Source organism: Trichomycterus rosablanca, chromosome 20 (genome assembly GCF_030014385.1).
Source record: "Trichomycterus rosablanca isolate fTriRos1 chromosome 20, fTriRos1.hap1, whole genome shotgun sequence".
NCBI classification, from domain to species: Eukaryota; Metazoa; Chordata; class Actinopteri; order Siluriformes; family Trichomycteridae; genus Trichomycterus; species Trichomycterus rosablanca.
Window position 1 is genome coordinate 2178763 of NC_086007.1, and position 19355 is coordinate 2198117.

Consider the following 19355-nt stretch of genomic DNA (forward strand, 5'->3'; position numbering starts at 1 on the left):
TTGGGAATACCATTGTACTTGGTTTGCAGTGATGTTTAGATAGGTGGTACATGTCAAACTAACCTTTACATGGTTACATTACACTTATGCCAGCAGATCATTGCCCAGAGCGTCACACTGCCTTTCCCATCTCGCACATGGGCACTTTGACCCATAAACAGCACACTCGCCAGCATAAACGTTAAGTTTTTTTCTATACATTTGGACTTGCCTTTCTTCCTAATGCGAATTACTGAGCCTTTTAAAATAGTCTTGCATATTTATGTAATTTAAAATATGTGATTGTGTCTTTGTTTTTTGTTACCAACGTTTAGCTCCATTACCTTTTTTTTTTAAATAAATTGTGTGGCGTAATGGTAAGAGCCACGCTGCTTGTATCAAAGTTCTGCGGGTTCGAATCCCAAACTGGGTTCACAAATACTGAATGCGCATGGTTACATGAATCTAGCCATGGTTCATCCTCAGTGCCGGTCCCAAGCCCGGATAAATAGGGAGATTGCATCAGGAAAAGCATCAGATTTCAAATCTGTGCCAAATCAAATATGCAGTCGGATGATCCGCTGTTTAAATCATCCATTAAATAAATCTTTCTACATGGATTTATAAGGTGTTCATAATAACACGTGTGTTCCCAAATTACCCCAAACTCTAGAATCTTGTGCTTGATGAGAAACTTCTGTTCTGAACAGAGGACATGTTGAAATATTGTCTCTTGGTGGTGTTACAGCGCCACTTGCTGGTCACTGGAACATTAACTAGTTGGTTAAAGCCATAGGTTAAAACCTATAGACCCACAAAATGTATTTAAAAAAATGTTATTCCATTGTTAAAGACATTACATAAATATAATAAATAAGTATTTAACAAAAAATCGTTTAACTGCGTTTGTTAATCTGAGATTTGCATTCTCCTTGGTCACGTGGTTTTCTAGGTGGAGCCAGATAGAAAATGAAAGTAATTTAACCCTAAACTGTTTAGAACTAAAACTAGAAGAAAATACGATTATTGTTTTGAATCCAGTTTTCTGTTGACCTGTGGAAAGATCTGCACCAACCACTAGAAGGACACACTGCTTGCAACGTATTTATCACAGACTTGTAATTTGCAGGTCCTGGTCGCTGTTCCTGTTTTTGGTACATGATGTACAGGATTGGTGTGCAGTAGGATCTCAACTGTGAAAGACGAGTCGCATGAAGCCATGGAACCCTCAGATACAGATCTGATCTCAGCGATATATAGAGTGAAGTTTAGTGATGCTGTGTGTAAAAAGTAAGAACTAAAATCATCATGTTTTATGGTGCATCATGTAAACTTGTGGTCCAGAGGTGAAACGCATCAGGAAATGTTTTCAGTATTGTGTCTTTCTGATTTCTGTAACTTGTTCTTTTTCTGTGACTGAATAGTTAGAACACATTCTATGTAAATAGATTAGTGATGGAGTGAGACAGTGTAAACATTAATGAGACATATAATAAATGAATGATTAATGAAGTGAGACAGTGTATTGGTGAATGAATGAATGCAGGACTGTTATTAACGTCTTCATGTTGGTTTTGTTCTTCTCTGAATGTTCATGCAGTGTCGTCCAGCAGAAAGAATCAGACACATCAGCATCCAGTTGTGTTTCCTTCAAGAGTGACTGGTCTATGGATCCACCACTCAAATTAAGGGTTGAACCTTGTTCTTCTGGAAGTGGGTAAGAGTCCTGTAGCACATATTTTACTTCTCTTCTGAGCTGAGCTGTTTATGAGACCAAAACTATGTGGATATCTGACCTTAAGCCTGTTGGACATCCAAGTCCAAACATAGACATTAATTCTACTGAAAGTGTCTCTTCTTCTTACAAGATTCCAGAGTGATAAAGTAAGACAGTGTAAAGATGAATGAGTGAATGCAGGACTGTTATTAACGTCTTCATGTTGGTTTCGTTCTTCTCTGAATGTTCATGCAGTGTCGTCCAGCAGGAAGAATCAGACACATCAGCACCCAGTTGTGTTTCCTTCAAGAGTGACCAGTCTATGGATCCACCGCTCAGTGCATTCTGCAAGCAATTCAGAGCGAACCTTGGGCGCCGATTTCAGCTGCTATCGGATGGTCTGCAAAGCCATGGGCAGTCAACCCTCCTGAACGACATCTACACTGAGCTCTACATCACGGAGGGAGGAACTGGAGAAGTCAACAATGAGCATGAAGTGAGGCAGATCGAGATGTCGACCAAGCTACACCAATTAGAAGAAGACAAGTTAATCAAATGCAATGACATCTTCAAGCCCTTGCCGGGACAACACGGCCACATCAGAACTGTCCTGACAAAGGGAGTCGCTGGAATTGGAAAAACAGTGTCTGTCCAGAAATTCATCCTGGACTGGGCTGAAGGCAAAGCCAATCAGGACGTCGACTTTATCATTCCACTTCCTTTCAGAGAGTTAAACCTGATGAAAGACCAGCACTTCAGCCTGGAAGGTCTCGTTCATTGTTTCTTTCCTGAACTAAAGGGAGTAAGGTTTAGTACCATCGCCAAGCGTCGCATCGTGTTCATCTTCGATGGTCTGGACGAATGTCGTCTACCTTTAGATTTTCAAAACTGTTCACTTGTACATGATGAAACTTGGACAACATCTGTAGATGGTTTGTTGGTAAACCTTATGAAGAAGAATTTGCTCCCGTCTGTGCTCATTTGGATGACCACTCGTCCAGCCGCGGCCAGCCAGATTCCTGCCGAATGCATTGATCAGCTCACTGAGATCCGAGGCTTCAATGACCCTCAGAAAGAAGAATATTTCAAGAAGAAAATCAGTGATCAGAACATGGCCAACAAAATCATCAAGCACCTAAAGCTGTCAAGGAGCCTCCACATCATGTGCCACATCCCGGTGTTTTGTTGGATTTCCGCCACTGTTCTGGAGAAGATGTTTAGAGACGCTGAAGATGCGGCGGTTCCCAGGACTCTCACTCAGATGTACACCCACTTTCTCATCATTCAGACGTCTGTCAGAGAGAAGAAATATCCTCAGACTCAACACGGTGACAAAGAGATGATTTCCAAACTAGGCCAACTCGCCTTCAAACAGTTGCTCAAGGGCAATCTCATCTTCTACGAAGAAGACCTGAGAGAGTGCGACATCAACGTTGAGGATGCAGTCACATATTCAGGAGTTTGCACACAGATCTTCAGAGAGGAGTTTGAACTACTTCATGGTCAGGGAAAGGTCTTCTGCTTTGTTCACTTGAGCATCCAGGAACATCTCGCAGCTTTGTATGTTCACCTGACCTTCAGTGAAGGAAACAAATCTGTGCTTAACCAGTGGAATCCAACCAAGGGTGCTAATACGTTTCAGTGTTCGTCCATGGCCGACCTTTACATGAGCGCTGTGAATAAAGCCCTGCAAAGCCAAAATGGACAATTTGACATGTTCCTTCGCTTCCTTCTTGGTTTGTCTCTAGAGACCAACCAGGTTCTCCTGCAGATCCTGCTTTCTCAGAAATCTGCTTATAGTTCCATAAGCGTTGCAGATACGACTGACTACATTAAGTTGCGGCTCCGAAATAATCTGACTCCAGAAAAATACATCAACCTGTTTCACTGCCTGAACGAGCTCAATGACTTCTCTCTAGAGGAGGAGATACAACGCTTCCAGAAATCCAGGCGCCTCTCCAAGACCAAACTCTCCACGTCACAGTGGGCCGCTCTGGTCTTCGTCCTGCTTACTTCAGGAAGTGAGCTGAACGTCTTTGACCCCTGGAAATACACCACTGATGATGTAGAAGAATGTCTTCATAGAATGTTTCCTGTTCTGATGGCATCAAGGGCAGCTGAGTAAGCTTGAGTGTGTGTGTGTGTGTGTGTGTGTGTGTGTGTGTGTGAATTAGTAGAATTGCAGTTCACTTTAAAAAGATGTTACTTGCAGAAATCATTATAATCTCAAACTTGTGCATGTAAACGTTCAATCTCATCTGTGTAATAATTACATTGAAGCTAAGCGTGTGTAATATTGTTGATTATATCTCTCATTTTTAGGGTCAGTCTTGATAAACTCTCAGACAAAGGCTTTCAAGCTCTGGCCAAATCCATCAGTTCAGCGTCTACATGTATCAGAGAACTGAAACTCAGCGGGACCCCGCCACAGTCTGGCATCAAAATACTTTCAGAGGGTCTCAAAGATCCACACTGTAAACTAGAGATACTGAGGTAAGCTAGTATAATACTCTCAACACCACAACCATGGAGCCAACACTGTCCACCAGCAACCCTCAGTTTATACTTACTATAATATCGTTTGGGTGTGTCTGAAAACCTTGTGAGCTGCTTTCTTACCTACCTGATCAGCTGCCTCAGTAGAGAGGATTCTAATAAGGCATCGAACTCATAAGGCAGATTATTTAGACGCACTGCTTAGACAGAGATTACGCCGATTACGTCACCGCAGTTTTAGCTTACTAAGCTAACACAGTTAGCCTCAGGCCATTTAAACCAATGAGCTGAGGCGGCACAACCCGCTAGCACGCCAGATAACGTCTCCCTCCGTGTACGGAAAGCGGTTAAATTGTCCCTGATGAGCCCGAGTTTACAAATAAACAACACTTGTGTAGTTACACCTTTATACAAATTAAAATCAACTACAATTTATTTACATTTGAAAATAACTCAGTTGGTTGCTATGCATTCGTCTGCCATATTTGTAATTTTTGAGTGCTGGGATTGCCTTCACTGCCGTCGGACGCTTCCTCGTCATTCAGTCAGATCATCACTCAGAATTAAGGTGAATCAAAGAATTTAGACACGCCCTCTTCTCGGGGGTGTAGAATGATGTAAAATGCGTCTATGTAGAGAGATCGCTAGGCTTTCGGACAGATCCTCTGTCAGTCCCGATACAAATCCTACACACCAAGGATTTGGTGGGATGATCATTTTAAATAGCCGAATTAGTTTGGTGCACGTGTCATGCCTTTAGTTCCTTTACATTCCTAAAAATATACAACTGGAACTACAAATATTTAACCCCCTAAAGAAAATAAGGGTTTATAACTTTTAACTGAATTTGGCTTTCAGATGAATGGTGCAAACACACATAAAGAAAAAAAGAGAATAATGTAGTGTTGTAGAGTAGCATGTCACAGTTATTTAACCATTAAGTTATATTTGCACATATGATCAACCAAGTCAAGTTTTGCTAGTGCTGCCATCTCCATACTGTTCGTACTTCATCTTCTTTCTCATTATAATTCATCTTTTACAGGTTGTCAGGCTGTAATGTTACAACAGAAGATTTCAGATTACTGGTCTCAGCTCTTAATTCCAACCCTTCACATCTGAAAGAGCTCGACCTGAGCTTCTGCTTTTGGAAAGATTTCGGAATGTTGATGCTTAGAGAATTTCTGAAGAATCCACACTGCAGGCTGGAGAAATTAAAGTAAACAAAGCAGCAGACAGCTAGACAAAGATCATTTATCTACACAAAATGATTTAGTTTTTATTGATCAAATGTAACTCACATAAATGTGTATTTTATCACCAGGCTGGTTGACTGTGGACTGAAAAGTGAAAGCTGTTCAGACCTGGCTGCAGCCCTGAGCTCCAACTCCAGCCTGACCGACCTGGATTTAAGTACAAATGATCTTAGAGACTGTGGAATAAAGGTGCTCTCTTCTGGACTGAAGAATTCATCCTGCAAACTGAGAAGTCTTAGGTATGGAACTATAAGCAGCGGTAGCTCTGTGATTAAGGTGCTGGACTAGTAATATTATCATCTAGTAACTAGTATCATCCCAAATTAAATACATATAATTTTCCAGCAGTTGTAGCAACAGGGAGGTAAAACCACGTACAACCCTTCCTTTCTCTGATAGAGCCAAATATGTATGTTGAGTAGGGCAGGACCTAACGATTGTTTAAATCAATTAATCTAACAATTGATTTGATTTGTCGAATAATCTAAAACTAATTTATTGATTATTTTAAAGGTGTTTATGTGTGCGCTCAAAATAATTTACCCCAAAATAATGAAATAACAGAATTCATCTAAATATTTCAATATTTTCTTTAATCTTCTCTTAACACAATATGCACTTCAGGGCATTATTTAGCAAAATAATACCTGTGGTAAAAGGTACCTTTACTGTACATTCAAACATAAAATCTCCAATAAAATAAAGTAAGAGCTTGTAAAATTCAAGTAAAAGGAATATAGTGCAAAACATTTAACAACAAAATAACTACAACAACCTAAAGTCACTTTCAGGATGAATACTAACAGTCTAAAATATATTTTTTACAGTACAAAGTAGTGCAGTTTAAGTGGTACTCTTTTTGTCTTAACAATCATTTAGAGGATGCTGTCAGAAAGCTCAGCAGCCATCTGGGTGAGCATGGACTTGAGTTTCTTTTGTTGAAAAAATCCTCCACACTCCTAATCATATTCCAAATTGCTGTGACAGTTTTATTTTATCACTGTTTGTACCTGAAATAGAGTATCAAAATTCTACTTACAAACTAGACTTAAACTTTCATTCTGGTGAAAGGTATCTACTTAATGTTATGCGTCCATTAAAGTGAAAGTTTTGATAACAGTGAGTTAAAGCATCTTTCTGTCTCCATGTGCAGCCTGGCGAACTGTAGAATCACTGAGATAAGCTGCCAATCACTGTGTACAGCTCTGATATCAAACCCATCGTACATCCGTGAGCTTTGTCTGAATATGAACAAGTTCGGCGACGGTGGAGTGCAGATCATCTCAGATTTTCTTGAAATGCCCTCCTGTAAACTGAAGAAACTAAGGTAAATAGTAAACAGTATTTGGGACCTTTAAAAGTTTTACCCTAAACATGGCATGGGAGCGATGGTGAAAGTTGTGTGCAGTTTCAACAATCAGAAAACAATTTATAGTCAATGCCTCCACCTTTCAATGGTTGCAACACTATACTTCTATTCATTATGTAGCTCAGTGGATAAGGTACTGGATTGTTTGTTTATTAGGATTTTAACGTCATGTTTTACACTTTGGTTACATTCATGACAGGAACGGTAGTTACTCATTACACAAGATTCATCAGATCACTAGGTTATATCGAACACAGTCATGGTCACTTGCATGTCTTCGGACTGTGGGAGGAAACCGGAGCACCTGGAGGAAACCCACGCAGACACGGGGAGAACATGCAAACTCCACACAGAAAGGACCCGGACCGCCCCGCCTGGGGATCGAACCCAGGACCTTCTTGCTGTGAGGCGACGGTGCCCCCGTCATTAAGCCCCATCATCGCCTGGTTGCCACTGTTGGGTTTCTGAGCAAGTCTCTTAACCCTCATTTGCTCAAATTATATTCAGTTGTAAGTCACTTTAGATAAAGCGTCTGCTGAATGTCGTGAATGTTTGAAAGTTTTAAGCAGAAAAATCTAAAACATGGAACATCTTTAACGTGTGTGTCCACATATTTTTGCCTTGTAAAGAAGTGGTCAGGGCTTCACATGTGTTGAAAGATGCCGAGTAAAAACGCAGTTTTATTTAAACCGGAAATAAAAGTGGACATAGAACTGCTTTAAAACATTTTGTTTTGATAAGTCAGTTAATGCATTTTTCTGTCTGTTATGTGCAGCCTGGAAAACTGTGGCATCACTGCGATAGGCTGCCACTCACTGTTTACAGCCCTGATATCAAACCCATCGTACATCCGTGAGCTTTGTCTGAATAGGAATCAACTCGGCGATGGTGGAGCACTGATCATCTCAGATCTTATTGAACAGCCCTTCTGTAGTCTGGAGAAACTAAGGTGAGTGTTTACGTACTAACAAGAACTTATTCAACTAAGATAAATAGTCAACAAATGGTCATGGGACTTCTACTTATATAAATAAATAAACATAAAATGTTATTTAAAAGATATTTATCAAACTTGCTTCAATCTGTTTTTTCCCCATTTTGTATTGTCCCGATTTAAGTACATCTGATTTTCCAGCAGTTGTAGCAAACATGTACGACACTTCATCTCAGATAAGCTCAGCTGTGTATGTTGAATGCTTGGCATTCAAGGACATGGAACCTTTAAAAATTTACCTAAACACAGCATGGGAACGATGACGGAAGGTGTGTTAAGTTCCAGCAATCAGAAAATTTCAAATTTTATGCCTCCACCTTTAAATGGGTGCAGCACTATACCTTTATTGATTGGGTGGTATTGGTAGCTCAGCGGTTAAGGTGATGGTTGAATAATCAGAAAGCCAAGTTGCTACTGTTGGGCCTTTGAGCAAGGCCCTTAACCCTTATTGGCTCGAATTATATTTAATTGTAAGTCACTTTAGATAGCATTATAGTTTATACAGTTTATAAAGAAAATAGGTGAATTAATGGTGTTCTCTATAGCTTGTCAGACTGCAGTATCACTGAAGGTGCTGCTGCACTGGTCTCAGCTCTTGAACTGAACCCATCACACCTCAGAGAGCTGGAACTGGACGGAAACAAACTAGACGCCTCTGTAAAGAAAAAACTCTCCGATCTACAACAGCATGAAGGCTACAGACTAGAAAAATTAAAGTAAGTTGCACTATTTTATGCAATTACTATTGTTTTAAAGATTTTTAGGTTCTCGGTTAGAATTAACAGCATCTGTCAGCTAGAAAAGAGTTTGGACGGGGGCGCAAAATAAGGAACGCAAAAATGACATAAAAATGAGAAACCAGGTGAGGATAACAGTTTCAGGCGGAGTTATCGAGGCTCTTGGGCATATTTACTAACCCACAATGCTCTCGTTTAATTGAATTGTGTTTGAATTCTTCTGCTCTGTATGGTAAATATCTGCTCATCACCCCTGTTTTGTTTCCTTTATGCAATTGTAGGCTATAGAAGAATAATGCAGCCATTTCAGGACATGAAAGCTATGGATGGCGTCTGGTATGGACCAACAGAAGATCTACTGTGGCTCAAATTGCAGCTCATTTAAAACTAAAGATGAGGTGAAGTGAGGTAAATGTGCAGAGGTGGAAAGAGTACTAAAATATTGTACTCAAGTAAAAGTACTATTACTTGCATGAATTTTTACTTAAGTACGAGTAAAATTACTGGTCTAAAAATCTACTCAAGTAAAAAGTAAATAATTTAAAATGTACTCAGAGTAAACGTTACTTCGTTACTTTATTAACAGGGTGTCTCTTCTGTGTAATGCAAACAGGACAAGTGGATATAAATCTCACAATAGTTGTTTTAGTTACCCAGTAGCGCCTCTCGCTGCCTGAAAAAAAGAACGAAGAGCCTTTTTTTTTTGAACGGCTCTTTAAAAGGAACAGAGCCAAAAGATCCGGCTCCCTTCAAAGATCCATAATTCCCATCACTAAACTGAAGTTGGCATTAATTGTGGATTCTATAGACCAGCCTTCTTTTTTTTTTTTTTCTCAGTAACGGATGTTATTTAAAATGTAGCGAATTACAATTCTTAATACAAAACATACTTAAGTAAAAGTAAAATTACTGGTTGTAAAATCTACTTTTAAAAGTACAAGTACACAAAAAAACGACTCAATTACAGTAACATGAGTAAATGTAATTCGTTACTTTTCACCTCTGTGAATGTGTAACAACACAGTACATCGAACCCTTGTGTGTACGGGGTCAAAGTGCCCATGTTCACTCCTGCCCACTGTCAAAGGCACCTACTGGGCACAGCATGTTGGGTGGGTGGTCCTAATGTATTGGCTCATTGGTGTTTATTACCAAGATCATTATTAACTAAAAAAAAAAGCGGCTATATCAACCATATATATTATCCTGGTCAGGGACATGTCGGGTCTGGGTTCAACAAGAAACACTGGAATACAAATTAACGATTAAATGCTGCAGTTTGTATGCATCTTTTCTTTATGCATTTGTATGTATAAATCCCAGGGACTTAAAAAAATGTGGTTTGTAAAAATTTTTATAATAAACATGATTTCATGTCTGTCTGGTTTTTGTAAGGATTCAAGAATAATAATAATAAAATTACAAAAGAAGCAAAAGATGACAATAGAACCAGGGGCGGCTCGTTCCTTAGGGCGATCGGGCGACGCACCACCAAAGGGCGAAAGGGAAGAAATTTTTCTATCACAGCTGTGACTGTTCTGGACAGTCTGTCTTGTCTCTGAATATCGTCGTCCAATCAGCATCGAGTTGTGTTCCGTACAGTACCGCCCCTTTTGGGGTGTCTGCAGTCTGACTGAAAATCGCCCCGGATTGCTCTCATAGACTCTCATGTTAAGGCTCTTTTTTTCGAACTGCAGGCGCTGCAATACATTCTGAATGGGTTCCGGGAGGGCTCGCACTTACATAACCTGGTACCGCGATCTCGTCACCATGATTACCATCACCTCAGTTCGGAGCAACTCCATCGAAGTAATCAGGATAAATTAGCAACTAAAGAATTAGGGCCACCCAGACCAAATTTAAACATCAAGTATCTACAAAGAGGGGAAAATCATATAAGTTACAAGTAAATTACAAGTAAGTCATGTCATTTTTAAATAGTGAATTGTGATTGCACTTATTGTATCTCCCCAATTGTTTAATTGTACTTCTTAATTCATTGCACATCAGCCCCGATGTCCCCGATCTTTATTCTGGATCTGCTGCACCTAAAATAAAATGCTATCTGATGAAGACTGAATTAAATTGTTAGTGTGAAGCTTTACTTCATCTGATTAACGGTAAAGCTGCTCTCTCTCTCTCTCTCTCTCCATGTTCAGAGTTATTTGTGAGGGCAAACTGACAGATGACTTAAGATGTTAATTATTTAAGCTTTAATTTACCCATTGAACGGGTCACCTTGGCCATCATCGCAACAATTGCCCCCCCTGAGAGATTTGGCAGGAGCCGCCACTGCGCTTTAATATCATGAACTCAACCACTCACCTTACTGCCCCCCCCCCCCCCATTGGCTGCACTCGCCACGTCGTTATTATTATATTACAATATTTTTGTTAAGTAAAATAACTAACATTGTGCATTAAAAATACCAGAGGCAGGAATTTGGACTTGAAGTCTAATTTCTGAGTGAGTACTTGTAATTCATTCTGATCAGCTATCAGCATATATGCAATTTGTTGAGGGGGCCCAACATTTGTTTTTGCACTGGGGCCCATGAGCTCCTAGTTACCCCACTGGTGTTGTATATAGAAATGGTTCATATTATAAGCAGCTGTTTTCAGTGGCAGGGTTATGAACAGGTAAAGATCCTCACTTTTGCCAGATAATGTGAACAGACTCATTTTAAATAACTGGCTGAAAGATGGGTAGCTGTTAACAACTTTATATAGGCATTGGATGGCTTTCTAAAAATAATTTAGTAATTGTAAGAGCCACGCTGCTTGTATCAAAGTTCTGGGGGTTCGAATCCCAAATTACCACAAACTCTAGAATCTTGTGCTTGATAAGAAACTTCTGTTCTGAACAGAGGACGTGTTGAAATATTGTCTCTTGGTGGTGTTACAGCGCCACTTGCTGGTCACTGGAACATTACCTAGTTGGTTAAAGCCATAGGTTAAAACCTATAGACCCATAAAATGTATTGTGGCGCCGGCGAGCAGGAAGGATAGCGTCAGAGCCGCAAGTGAGCTGCCTTTGGCAGTTCACTCAGTGGTTTAGGGACAGACACCCATTCATACACACATACATTCATACAACAGACAAACATATAAGCTACTTACCCAACCCTCACCGCAGCCACCCCACTCCCAACAACGGGATACACGGCTACGGTGAGCTTAGACACCACTGCCGCAAGGCTTTCTGGGTAAAGCCTGTGCCGGCCCCCCAGTGGCGACGCTACACTGCCCCCTCCCTAATGGTCAACCGTCCCGGCGACCAACTCACCAGCGTCCACTGGGTGGCTCCTCGGCCAGACCGCACCCCATTACACCGCCGAGCCGCTCTTCCACCCACTGCTGGACCGGGCACCCTGCCCCTACAGCCACCTGGGCTAGCGCACTCAGACAGACCGGACATATTGGCCTACTGTACCACCAGAGCCACCCAAATGCCACAATCCCACTTCTGACACCAATGTGGCGCCGGCGAGCAGGAAGGATAGCGTCAGGGCCACAAGTGAGCTGCTTTTGGCAGTTCACTCAGTGGTTTAGGGACAGACACCCATTCATACACACATACATTCATACAACAGACAAACATATAAGCTACTTACCCAACCCTCACCGCAGCCACCCCACTCCCAACAACGGGATACACGGCTACGGTGAGCTTAGACACCACTGCCGCAAGGCTTTCTGGGTAAAACCTGTGCCGGCCCCCCAGTGGCGACGCTACAGTATTTAAAAAAAAAGTTATTCCATTGTTAAAGATATTACATAAATACTGTCATATTTGGTCATATCTGGTCATATTTTTCTTGGTAGGGCTTTGGGCTATCAACTAAAAGGTTGAGAGTTTGAATTCCAGGCACTGTTGGGCCCTTGAGCAAGGCCCTTAACCCTCTCTGCTCCAGGGGCGCCGTACAAGCTGTTTATGCAAATAAAGAATTTGGTTGTGTTGTACACCTGTATAGTATAAATAACAAAAAAAGGTGTTCTATCCTAGTCTATCCTCGTCTATTCTTGATGCTTTTGTGTTTGTTCATGTAAATCACCAGATGGATTTGGCTTTTAACCCACTCAGTCACTCATGTTTAGCAGGTGGAGGAGCTTCCACAAAAGAGAAATGTTGGCACAATGAAACAGGAGAAGCCACCAATGGCTCAGTCTGGGTCCTGGCTCACAATATTCTCTCTTAAAGTGCTGAGCCACAAACTTTTCACACTTTATTTCCCATGTCCCAACTTCAGCGGTAGTGTGCAAGTGTAATAGACCATACACTCATCAGCCACATCAGATTATCAGCTCCACTAACCATATAGAAGCATTTTGTAGTTCTACAATTACTGACTGTAGTCCATCTGTTTCTCTACATGCTTTGTTAGCTCCTTTTACCCTGTTCTTCAATGGTCAGGACCCCCACAGGACCACCACAGAGCAGGTATTATTTAGGTGGTGGATTATTCTCAGCACTGCAGTGACACTGACATGGTGGTGGTGTGTTAGTGTGTGTTGTGCTGGTATGAGTGGATCAGACACAGCAGCGCTGCTGGAGTTTTTAAATACCGTGTCCACTCACTGTCCACTCTATTAGACACTCCTACCTAGTTGCTCCACCTTGTAGATGTAATGTCAGAGACGATCGCTCATCTATTGCTGCTGTTTGAGTCGGTCATCTTCTAGACCTTCATCAGTGGCCACAGGACGCTGCCCACAGGGCACGGTTGGCTGGATGTTTTTGGTTGGTGGACTATTCTCAGTCCAGCAGTGACAGTGAGGTGTTTAAAAACTCCAGCAGCGCTGCTGTGTCTGATCCACTCATACCAGCACAACACACACTAACACACCACCACCATGTCAGTGTCACTGCAGTGCTGAGAATGATCCACCACCTAAATAATACCTGCTCTGTGGGGGTCCTGCAGGGGTCCTGACCATTGCAGAGCATGCAGAGAAACAGATGGACTACAGTCAGTAATTGTAGAACTACAAAGTGCTTCTATATGGTAAGTGGAGCTGATGAAATGGACAGTGAGAGTAGAAACAAGGAGGTGGTTTTAATGTTTAATGATTAGAATCTTTGGCGTTTAAAGTTTCATGTTGAACTTTGTGACAGGCTGGGTGTTCCTAATTCCTCACTACCTGTACCTGGTATCAGAGTATTGATGACGTCACAGTTTTACCACACCTTGTATTTGACTAAACCGTCTCTCCTGCTTTTTTCTAGTTCTCTCATTGTATAATAAGGACATGACAGTAAATAAACTTTGTATGTTACGATTCAATAAGTATTTTAATGTAAAAATAATAATAAATATTCAATCGTTTAACTGCGTTTGTTAATCTGAGATTTGCGGTCTCCCTGGTCACTGTAATGTACCGAGTAGTCCAAGGACCAGAGCAGTTAGCTTATCGACATCTTTTTATTAACCAACGTCCTGCGCATATACCACGTCATCACGTACACCATCATTCAATCACGTGTCCGGCAATACATAACATACATGACATCCCCACACTTCTTCTTTTTTTTTTTTTTTTTTTTTTTTTTTTTAAACTGTCCATAACCTTGTGCATACCACTATAACATTGTTATTAGACCAGAACATAATAAACATGAATTGCAACATGTGCATCCAAATATACTATTAATACAAACTACAATGCACGGAATTGAAGCATTATTTGTAGATAAAATGTGAAATAAGTAATGATGACCTAAACCTGAATAATATAACTTAAACTTCAACATCAACATTTGTCTTGGTTAGGTCATTCAGTAAAGTATATACAGTGTATCACAAAAGTGAGTACACCCCTCACATTTCTGCAGATATTTAAGTATATCTTTTCATGGGACAACACTGACAAAATGACACTTTGACACAATGAAAAGTAGTCTGTGTGCAGCTTATATAACAGTGTAAATTTATTCTTCCCTCAAAATAACTCAATATACAGCCATTCATGTCTAAACCACCGGCAACAAAAGTGAGTACACCCCTTAGTGAAAGTTCCTGAAGTGTCAATATTTTGTGTGGCCACCATTATTTCCAAGAACTGCCTTAACTCTCCTGGGCATGGAGTTTACCAGAGCTTCACAGGTTGCCACTGGAATGCTTTTCCACTCCTCCATGACGACATCACGGAGCTGGCGGATATTCGAGACTTTGCGCTCCTCCACCTTCCGCTTGAGGATGCCCCAAAGATGTTCTATTGGGTTTAGGTCTGGAGACATGCTTGGCCAGTCCATCACCTTTACCCTCAGCCTCTTCAATAAAGCAGTGGTCATCTTAGAGGTGTGTTTGGGGTCATTATCATGCTGGAACACTGCCCTGCGACCCAGTTTCCGGAGGGAGGGGATCATGCTCTGCTTCAGTATTTCACAGTACATATTGGAGTTCATGTGTCCCTCAATGAAATGTAACTCCCCAACACCTGCTGCACTCATGCAGCCCCAGACCATGGCATTCCCACCACCATGCTTGACTGTAGGCATGACACACTTATCTTTGTACTCCTCACCTGATTGCCGCCACACATGCTTGAGACCATCTGAACCAAACAAATTAATCTTGGTCTCATCAGACCATAGGACATGGTTCCAGTAATCCATGTCCTTTGTTGACATGTCTTCAGCAAACTGTTTGCGGGCTTTCTTGTGTAGAGACTTCAGAAGAGGCTTCCTTCTGGGGTGACAGCCATGCAGACCAATTTGATGTAGTGTGCGGCGTATGGTCTGAGCACTGACAGGCTGACCCCCCACCTTTTCAATCTCTGCAGCAATGCTGACAGCACTCCTGCGCCTATCTTTCAAAGACAGCAGTTGGATGTGACGCTGAGCACGTGCACTCAGCTTCTTTGGACGACCAACGCGAGGTCTGTTCTGAGTGGACCCTGCTCTTTTAAAACGCTGGATGATCTTGGCCACTGTGCTGCAGCTCAGTTTCAGGGTGTTGGCAATCTTCTTGTAGCCTTGGCCATCTTCATGTAGCGCAACAATTCGTCTTTTAAGATCCTCAGAGAGTTCTTTGCCATGAGGTGCCATGTTGGAACTTTCAGTGACCAGTATGAGAGAGTGTGAGAGCTGTACTACTAAATTGAACACACCTGCTCCCTATGCACATATGAGACCTAGTAACACTAACAAATCACATGACATTTTGGAGGGAAAATGACAAGCAGTGCTCAATTTGGACATTTAGGGGTGTAGTCTCTTAGGGGTGTACTCACTTTTGTTGCCGGTGGTTTAGACATTAATGGCTGTATATTGAGTTATTTTGAGGGAAGAATAAATTTACACTGTTATATAAGCTGCACACAGACTACTTTTCATTGTGTCAAAGTGTCATTTTGTCAGTGTTGTCCCATGAAAAGATATACTTAAATATCTGCAGAAATGTGAGGGGTGTACTCACTTTTGTGATACACTGTAAGTTTCTCCTTTGTTTTTTTGTTTTTTTTTCACAATAAGAGCATGTTTTAAGTTTTAAGGTTTTCATGTTTACAATTTAGTACAATGTGTATTTGTGCTCCGTATGTGTATTTAAGTTCATTCTTTGTATCTTGCTGGTGTTTTTACTTGTCTCCCAGATCTTGTGAGGTAATTTTCTCTCACAGGTGTCTCAGTGTTCTGTGTCTTCAATTTCTGCAGATGGATTGCATTCAATAATTTGTGGTTCTGAATAAGAATCACCGATGTTTGGACTAGCATCCTTAGTGTCATTGTCAGAGGATGACGGAAACTCTTTTTCACCTGTCTTGAGGAGATGTTTCCTGTTTCTTCTGTAGGATCTTCCATCTGGCGTGTGTACAATGAATGATCTGGGCTGCTCATGCATTTTGATCACTGTGGCTGGTTGCCATATGTCCCCTTTGCGTATTCTCACCTTTTCACCAGTGCGTATTACAGGCAGGCTTCTTGTTTGTCTGTCATAATAGCTTTTTTGCTTGAGTTGTTTCTTTTGCAGCTTGTCTTGAATCTTGAACTTCAGTTGACGACCCATTAGGAGCTGTGCAGGTGAGTAACCTATGCCTTCTAATGGTGTGTTGCGATATTCGAGCAACGCGATGTATGGATCTCCCTTACCCTCTTGAGCTGTCTTGAGCAGATTCTTAATGGTTTGGACGGTTCTCTCTGCTTGTCCATTGGACTGAGCGTGTCCTAGGCTCGATGTAACATGTTTGAATTCCCAGTCTCTTGCAAAGTTTCTGAATTCTGCACTGGCATATTGTGGACCATTGTCAGACATCACAATGTCTGGTATGCCGTGCCTGGCAAATATTGACCTAAGGGACATAATGACACCCTTGGTGATTGTATCTGATAACTTGTTGATCTCTGGGAATTTGGAATAATAATCTACACAAAGAAGGTATTCTAACCCATTATAGTGAAATAGATCAGTTCCAATCTTGGACCATGGTCTTCCTGGTAATGAATGCGGCAAGAGTGGTTCTCTCGGATTGTTGTTTTTGTAGGCATTGCATACTGCACATTGTGAGATGTAGTTTTCTATTTGTAATGACATGCCTGGCCAATACAAAATGTCTCTTGCTCTTTCTTTGCATTTTACCACTCCTAAGTGTGATCCATGAATTTTGCTCAGCATTTCTTGTCGCAGCCGATTTGGTACAATGAGCTTTGCGGCTTTGAATAACAGTCCTGATGTGTAGCTTATTTCCTCTCTGAATGTCCAATATGCTTGAACTTCCTTGGGAGTAGCATTTTTGTCATTGGGCCATCCATTCATAGTCATTGTGCACAAAAGTTGCATTTCAGGATCAGCAGCTGTTGCATTTCTGAACATGGTCAACTTCTCATCTGAGATGGGTAGCTGCAGTGTAATCCAGTTTACCTCTAGCTCCTCACCTAGTAAGTCTTCAGTTTGTTCATTCAAATGTGCACGACTTAATGCATCTGCGATGTGCATTTCTTTGCCTGGTTTGTAGCTGACTTTAAGAATGTATTTCTGAAGCCTAAGCAACATTCTTTGCAGTCTTGGTGGGGCTTTGTGTAGTGGCTTTTTGAATATAGTCTCTAGCGGTTTGTGGTCACTCTCAACTGAGATTTCTTTGCCATACAGGTATTGGTGGAATTTTTCACAACCATAAACAATGGCTAACAGTTCTTTCTCTATCTGCGCGTATCTGCGTTGTGCATCAGTAAGCGCACGAGATCCATAAGCCATAGGCTTTCCCTCTTGAAGAATAGCTGCTCCAATGCCTTCTGAGCTGGCATCTACTGACAGTGTCACTGGTTTTGTCACATCATAGAGCTTGAGTGTTGGTGCATTTGTTAGGAGCAATTTCATTTTTTCAAAACTTTGTGCTTGATTTTTCTCCCAGTGCCATTGCACATCCTGTTCTAGTAATTTTCTGAGAGGTGCGCTGACTTCTGATAGGTTGGGAATAAACTTGGATAGATATTGAACCATGCCCATGAATCTCATTAGTGCTTGTCTGTTTTCTGGTGTAGGCATCTGCACTATAGCTCTTACTTTCTCTGCGTCTGGCTTGAGACCTTCTGCAGATAGTATATGTCCAACATACCGGATTTCCCATGTTCTGATCTTGCACTTGTTTTTGTTGAGTTTGAGATTCCATTCTCTAACCCTTTGCAGTAAGAGGATGAGTCTATGATCATGTTCCTCGATTGTTTCACCCCAGACTAGGATATCGTCCATGACATTAATCACGCCTTCCAGGCCTTCAATCATCTGTGCAATTGTCCTTTGGAAAACTTCAGAAGCCGATGACACCCCAAAAGGAAGACGAAGAAATCTGTATCTCCCAATTGGCGTGTTAAATGTACAAAGCTTGGAGCTCTCATCATCAAGTTTGATCTGCCAAAATCCTTGAATTGCGTCAAGCACGGAGAATATCTTTGCATTTGGCATGCTGGAAACCACCTCTTCCACTGTGCGTAGTGGGTAGTGTTCGCGTTTAATTACTTTGTTTAGGTCTTGCGGATCAATGCATATCCTAATCTTTTGTGGTTTTACCACTGTAACCATACTGTTTACCCAATCAGTTGGCTCTGACTGTCTGGCAATTACACCCATTTGTTCCATTTTGTGCAGTTCTTCAATAATCTTTTCTCTCAGTGCAAGTGGAACTTTTCTTGGAGGATGTATAACTGGTGTGGCTTTGGGATCAATCTGAATGTGGTGATGCCCTGGTAAACATCCAAGACCAGTAAATAAATCCTCAAAATCTTTCAATAGATCATTTTCAGCTTTGATTACATGCAATCTTTTAATCATGCCTAATTTCTCACATGTTTCACGCCCTAGTATTGCTGGTACTTCACTATCAACTACCTGGAACTCAATGTTGTGTTTTTGTTGTGTTCACAGATGAGCTTTAGCTTTCCTAACGGCGACATCTGGTGGTTTATGAACTTAGTTTTGATTCCAAGTGACCTGTAGATTTTTGAAGAGATGACATTGCATTCAGCACCAGTGTCCAGTTTGAAAACAATGTTCTTGTTGTTTATTTTTAGGTCTTGAGTCCATTTATTATTTTCACTTTGCGTTTCTATTGTGACAGTTTCAATACTTTTAAACGTTTCTTTTCTTTGAACTTGAACAGTTCCTATGAAGAAATCTAACTGGTCTGCTTCCTGCTCAACTACATTTATTTTCCTTGTCATATTATTCTGACTTCTGGATTTGCACATTTTGGCAAAGTGATTTTTCTTCTTACAGGATTTACAAATTTGACCATAAGCTGGACATTGTCTGTATTTGTGCTCATAGCCACATCTGGAGCAAAGTGTGTCTGCTTTCTGTCTGTCTTGAACTGTT

General features: G+C 41.2%; 1 protein-coding gene across 1 annotated transcript; it reads left to right on the plus strand.

Annotated features, from left to right (window-relative positions):
- The first annotated feature begins 353 nt into the window (after positions 1–353).
- On the plus strand, positions 354–8531 carry LOC134334822 (NACHT, LRR and PYD domains-containing protein 12-like). Its single transcript, XM_063017293.1, has 8 exons — positions 354–391; positions 1580–1696; positions 1952–3817; positions 4019–4189; positions 5238–5411; positions 5517–5687; positions 6602–6775; positions 8357–8531. Exons 1-8 carry the CDS (start codon positions 354–356, stop codon positions 8529–8531), a joined length of 2886 nt encoding a protein of 961 aa, XP_062873363.1.
- The last annotated feature ends 10824 nt before the right edge of the window (positions 8532–19355 follow it).

Bases quoted from the DNA above. Each gene is read 5' to 3' on its own strand.
- LOC134334822 (XM_063017293.1), top strand. From the start codon at position 354: ATGGTAAGAGCCACGCTGCTTGTATCAAAGTTCTGCGG. The intron at 392-1,579 runs GTTCGAATCCCA...ATGTTCATGCAG, and splicing joins CTTGTATCAAAGTTCTGCGG to TGTCGTCCAGCAGAAAGAAT. The intron at 5,688-6,601 runs GTATGGAACTAT...CTCCATGTGCAG, and splicing joins TGCAAACTGAGAAGTCTTAG to CCTGGCGAACTGTAGAATCA.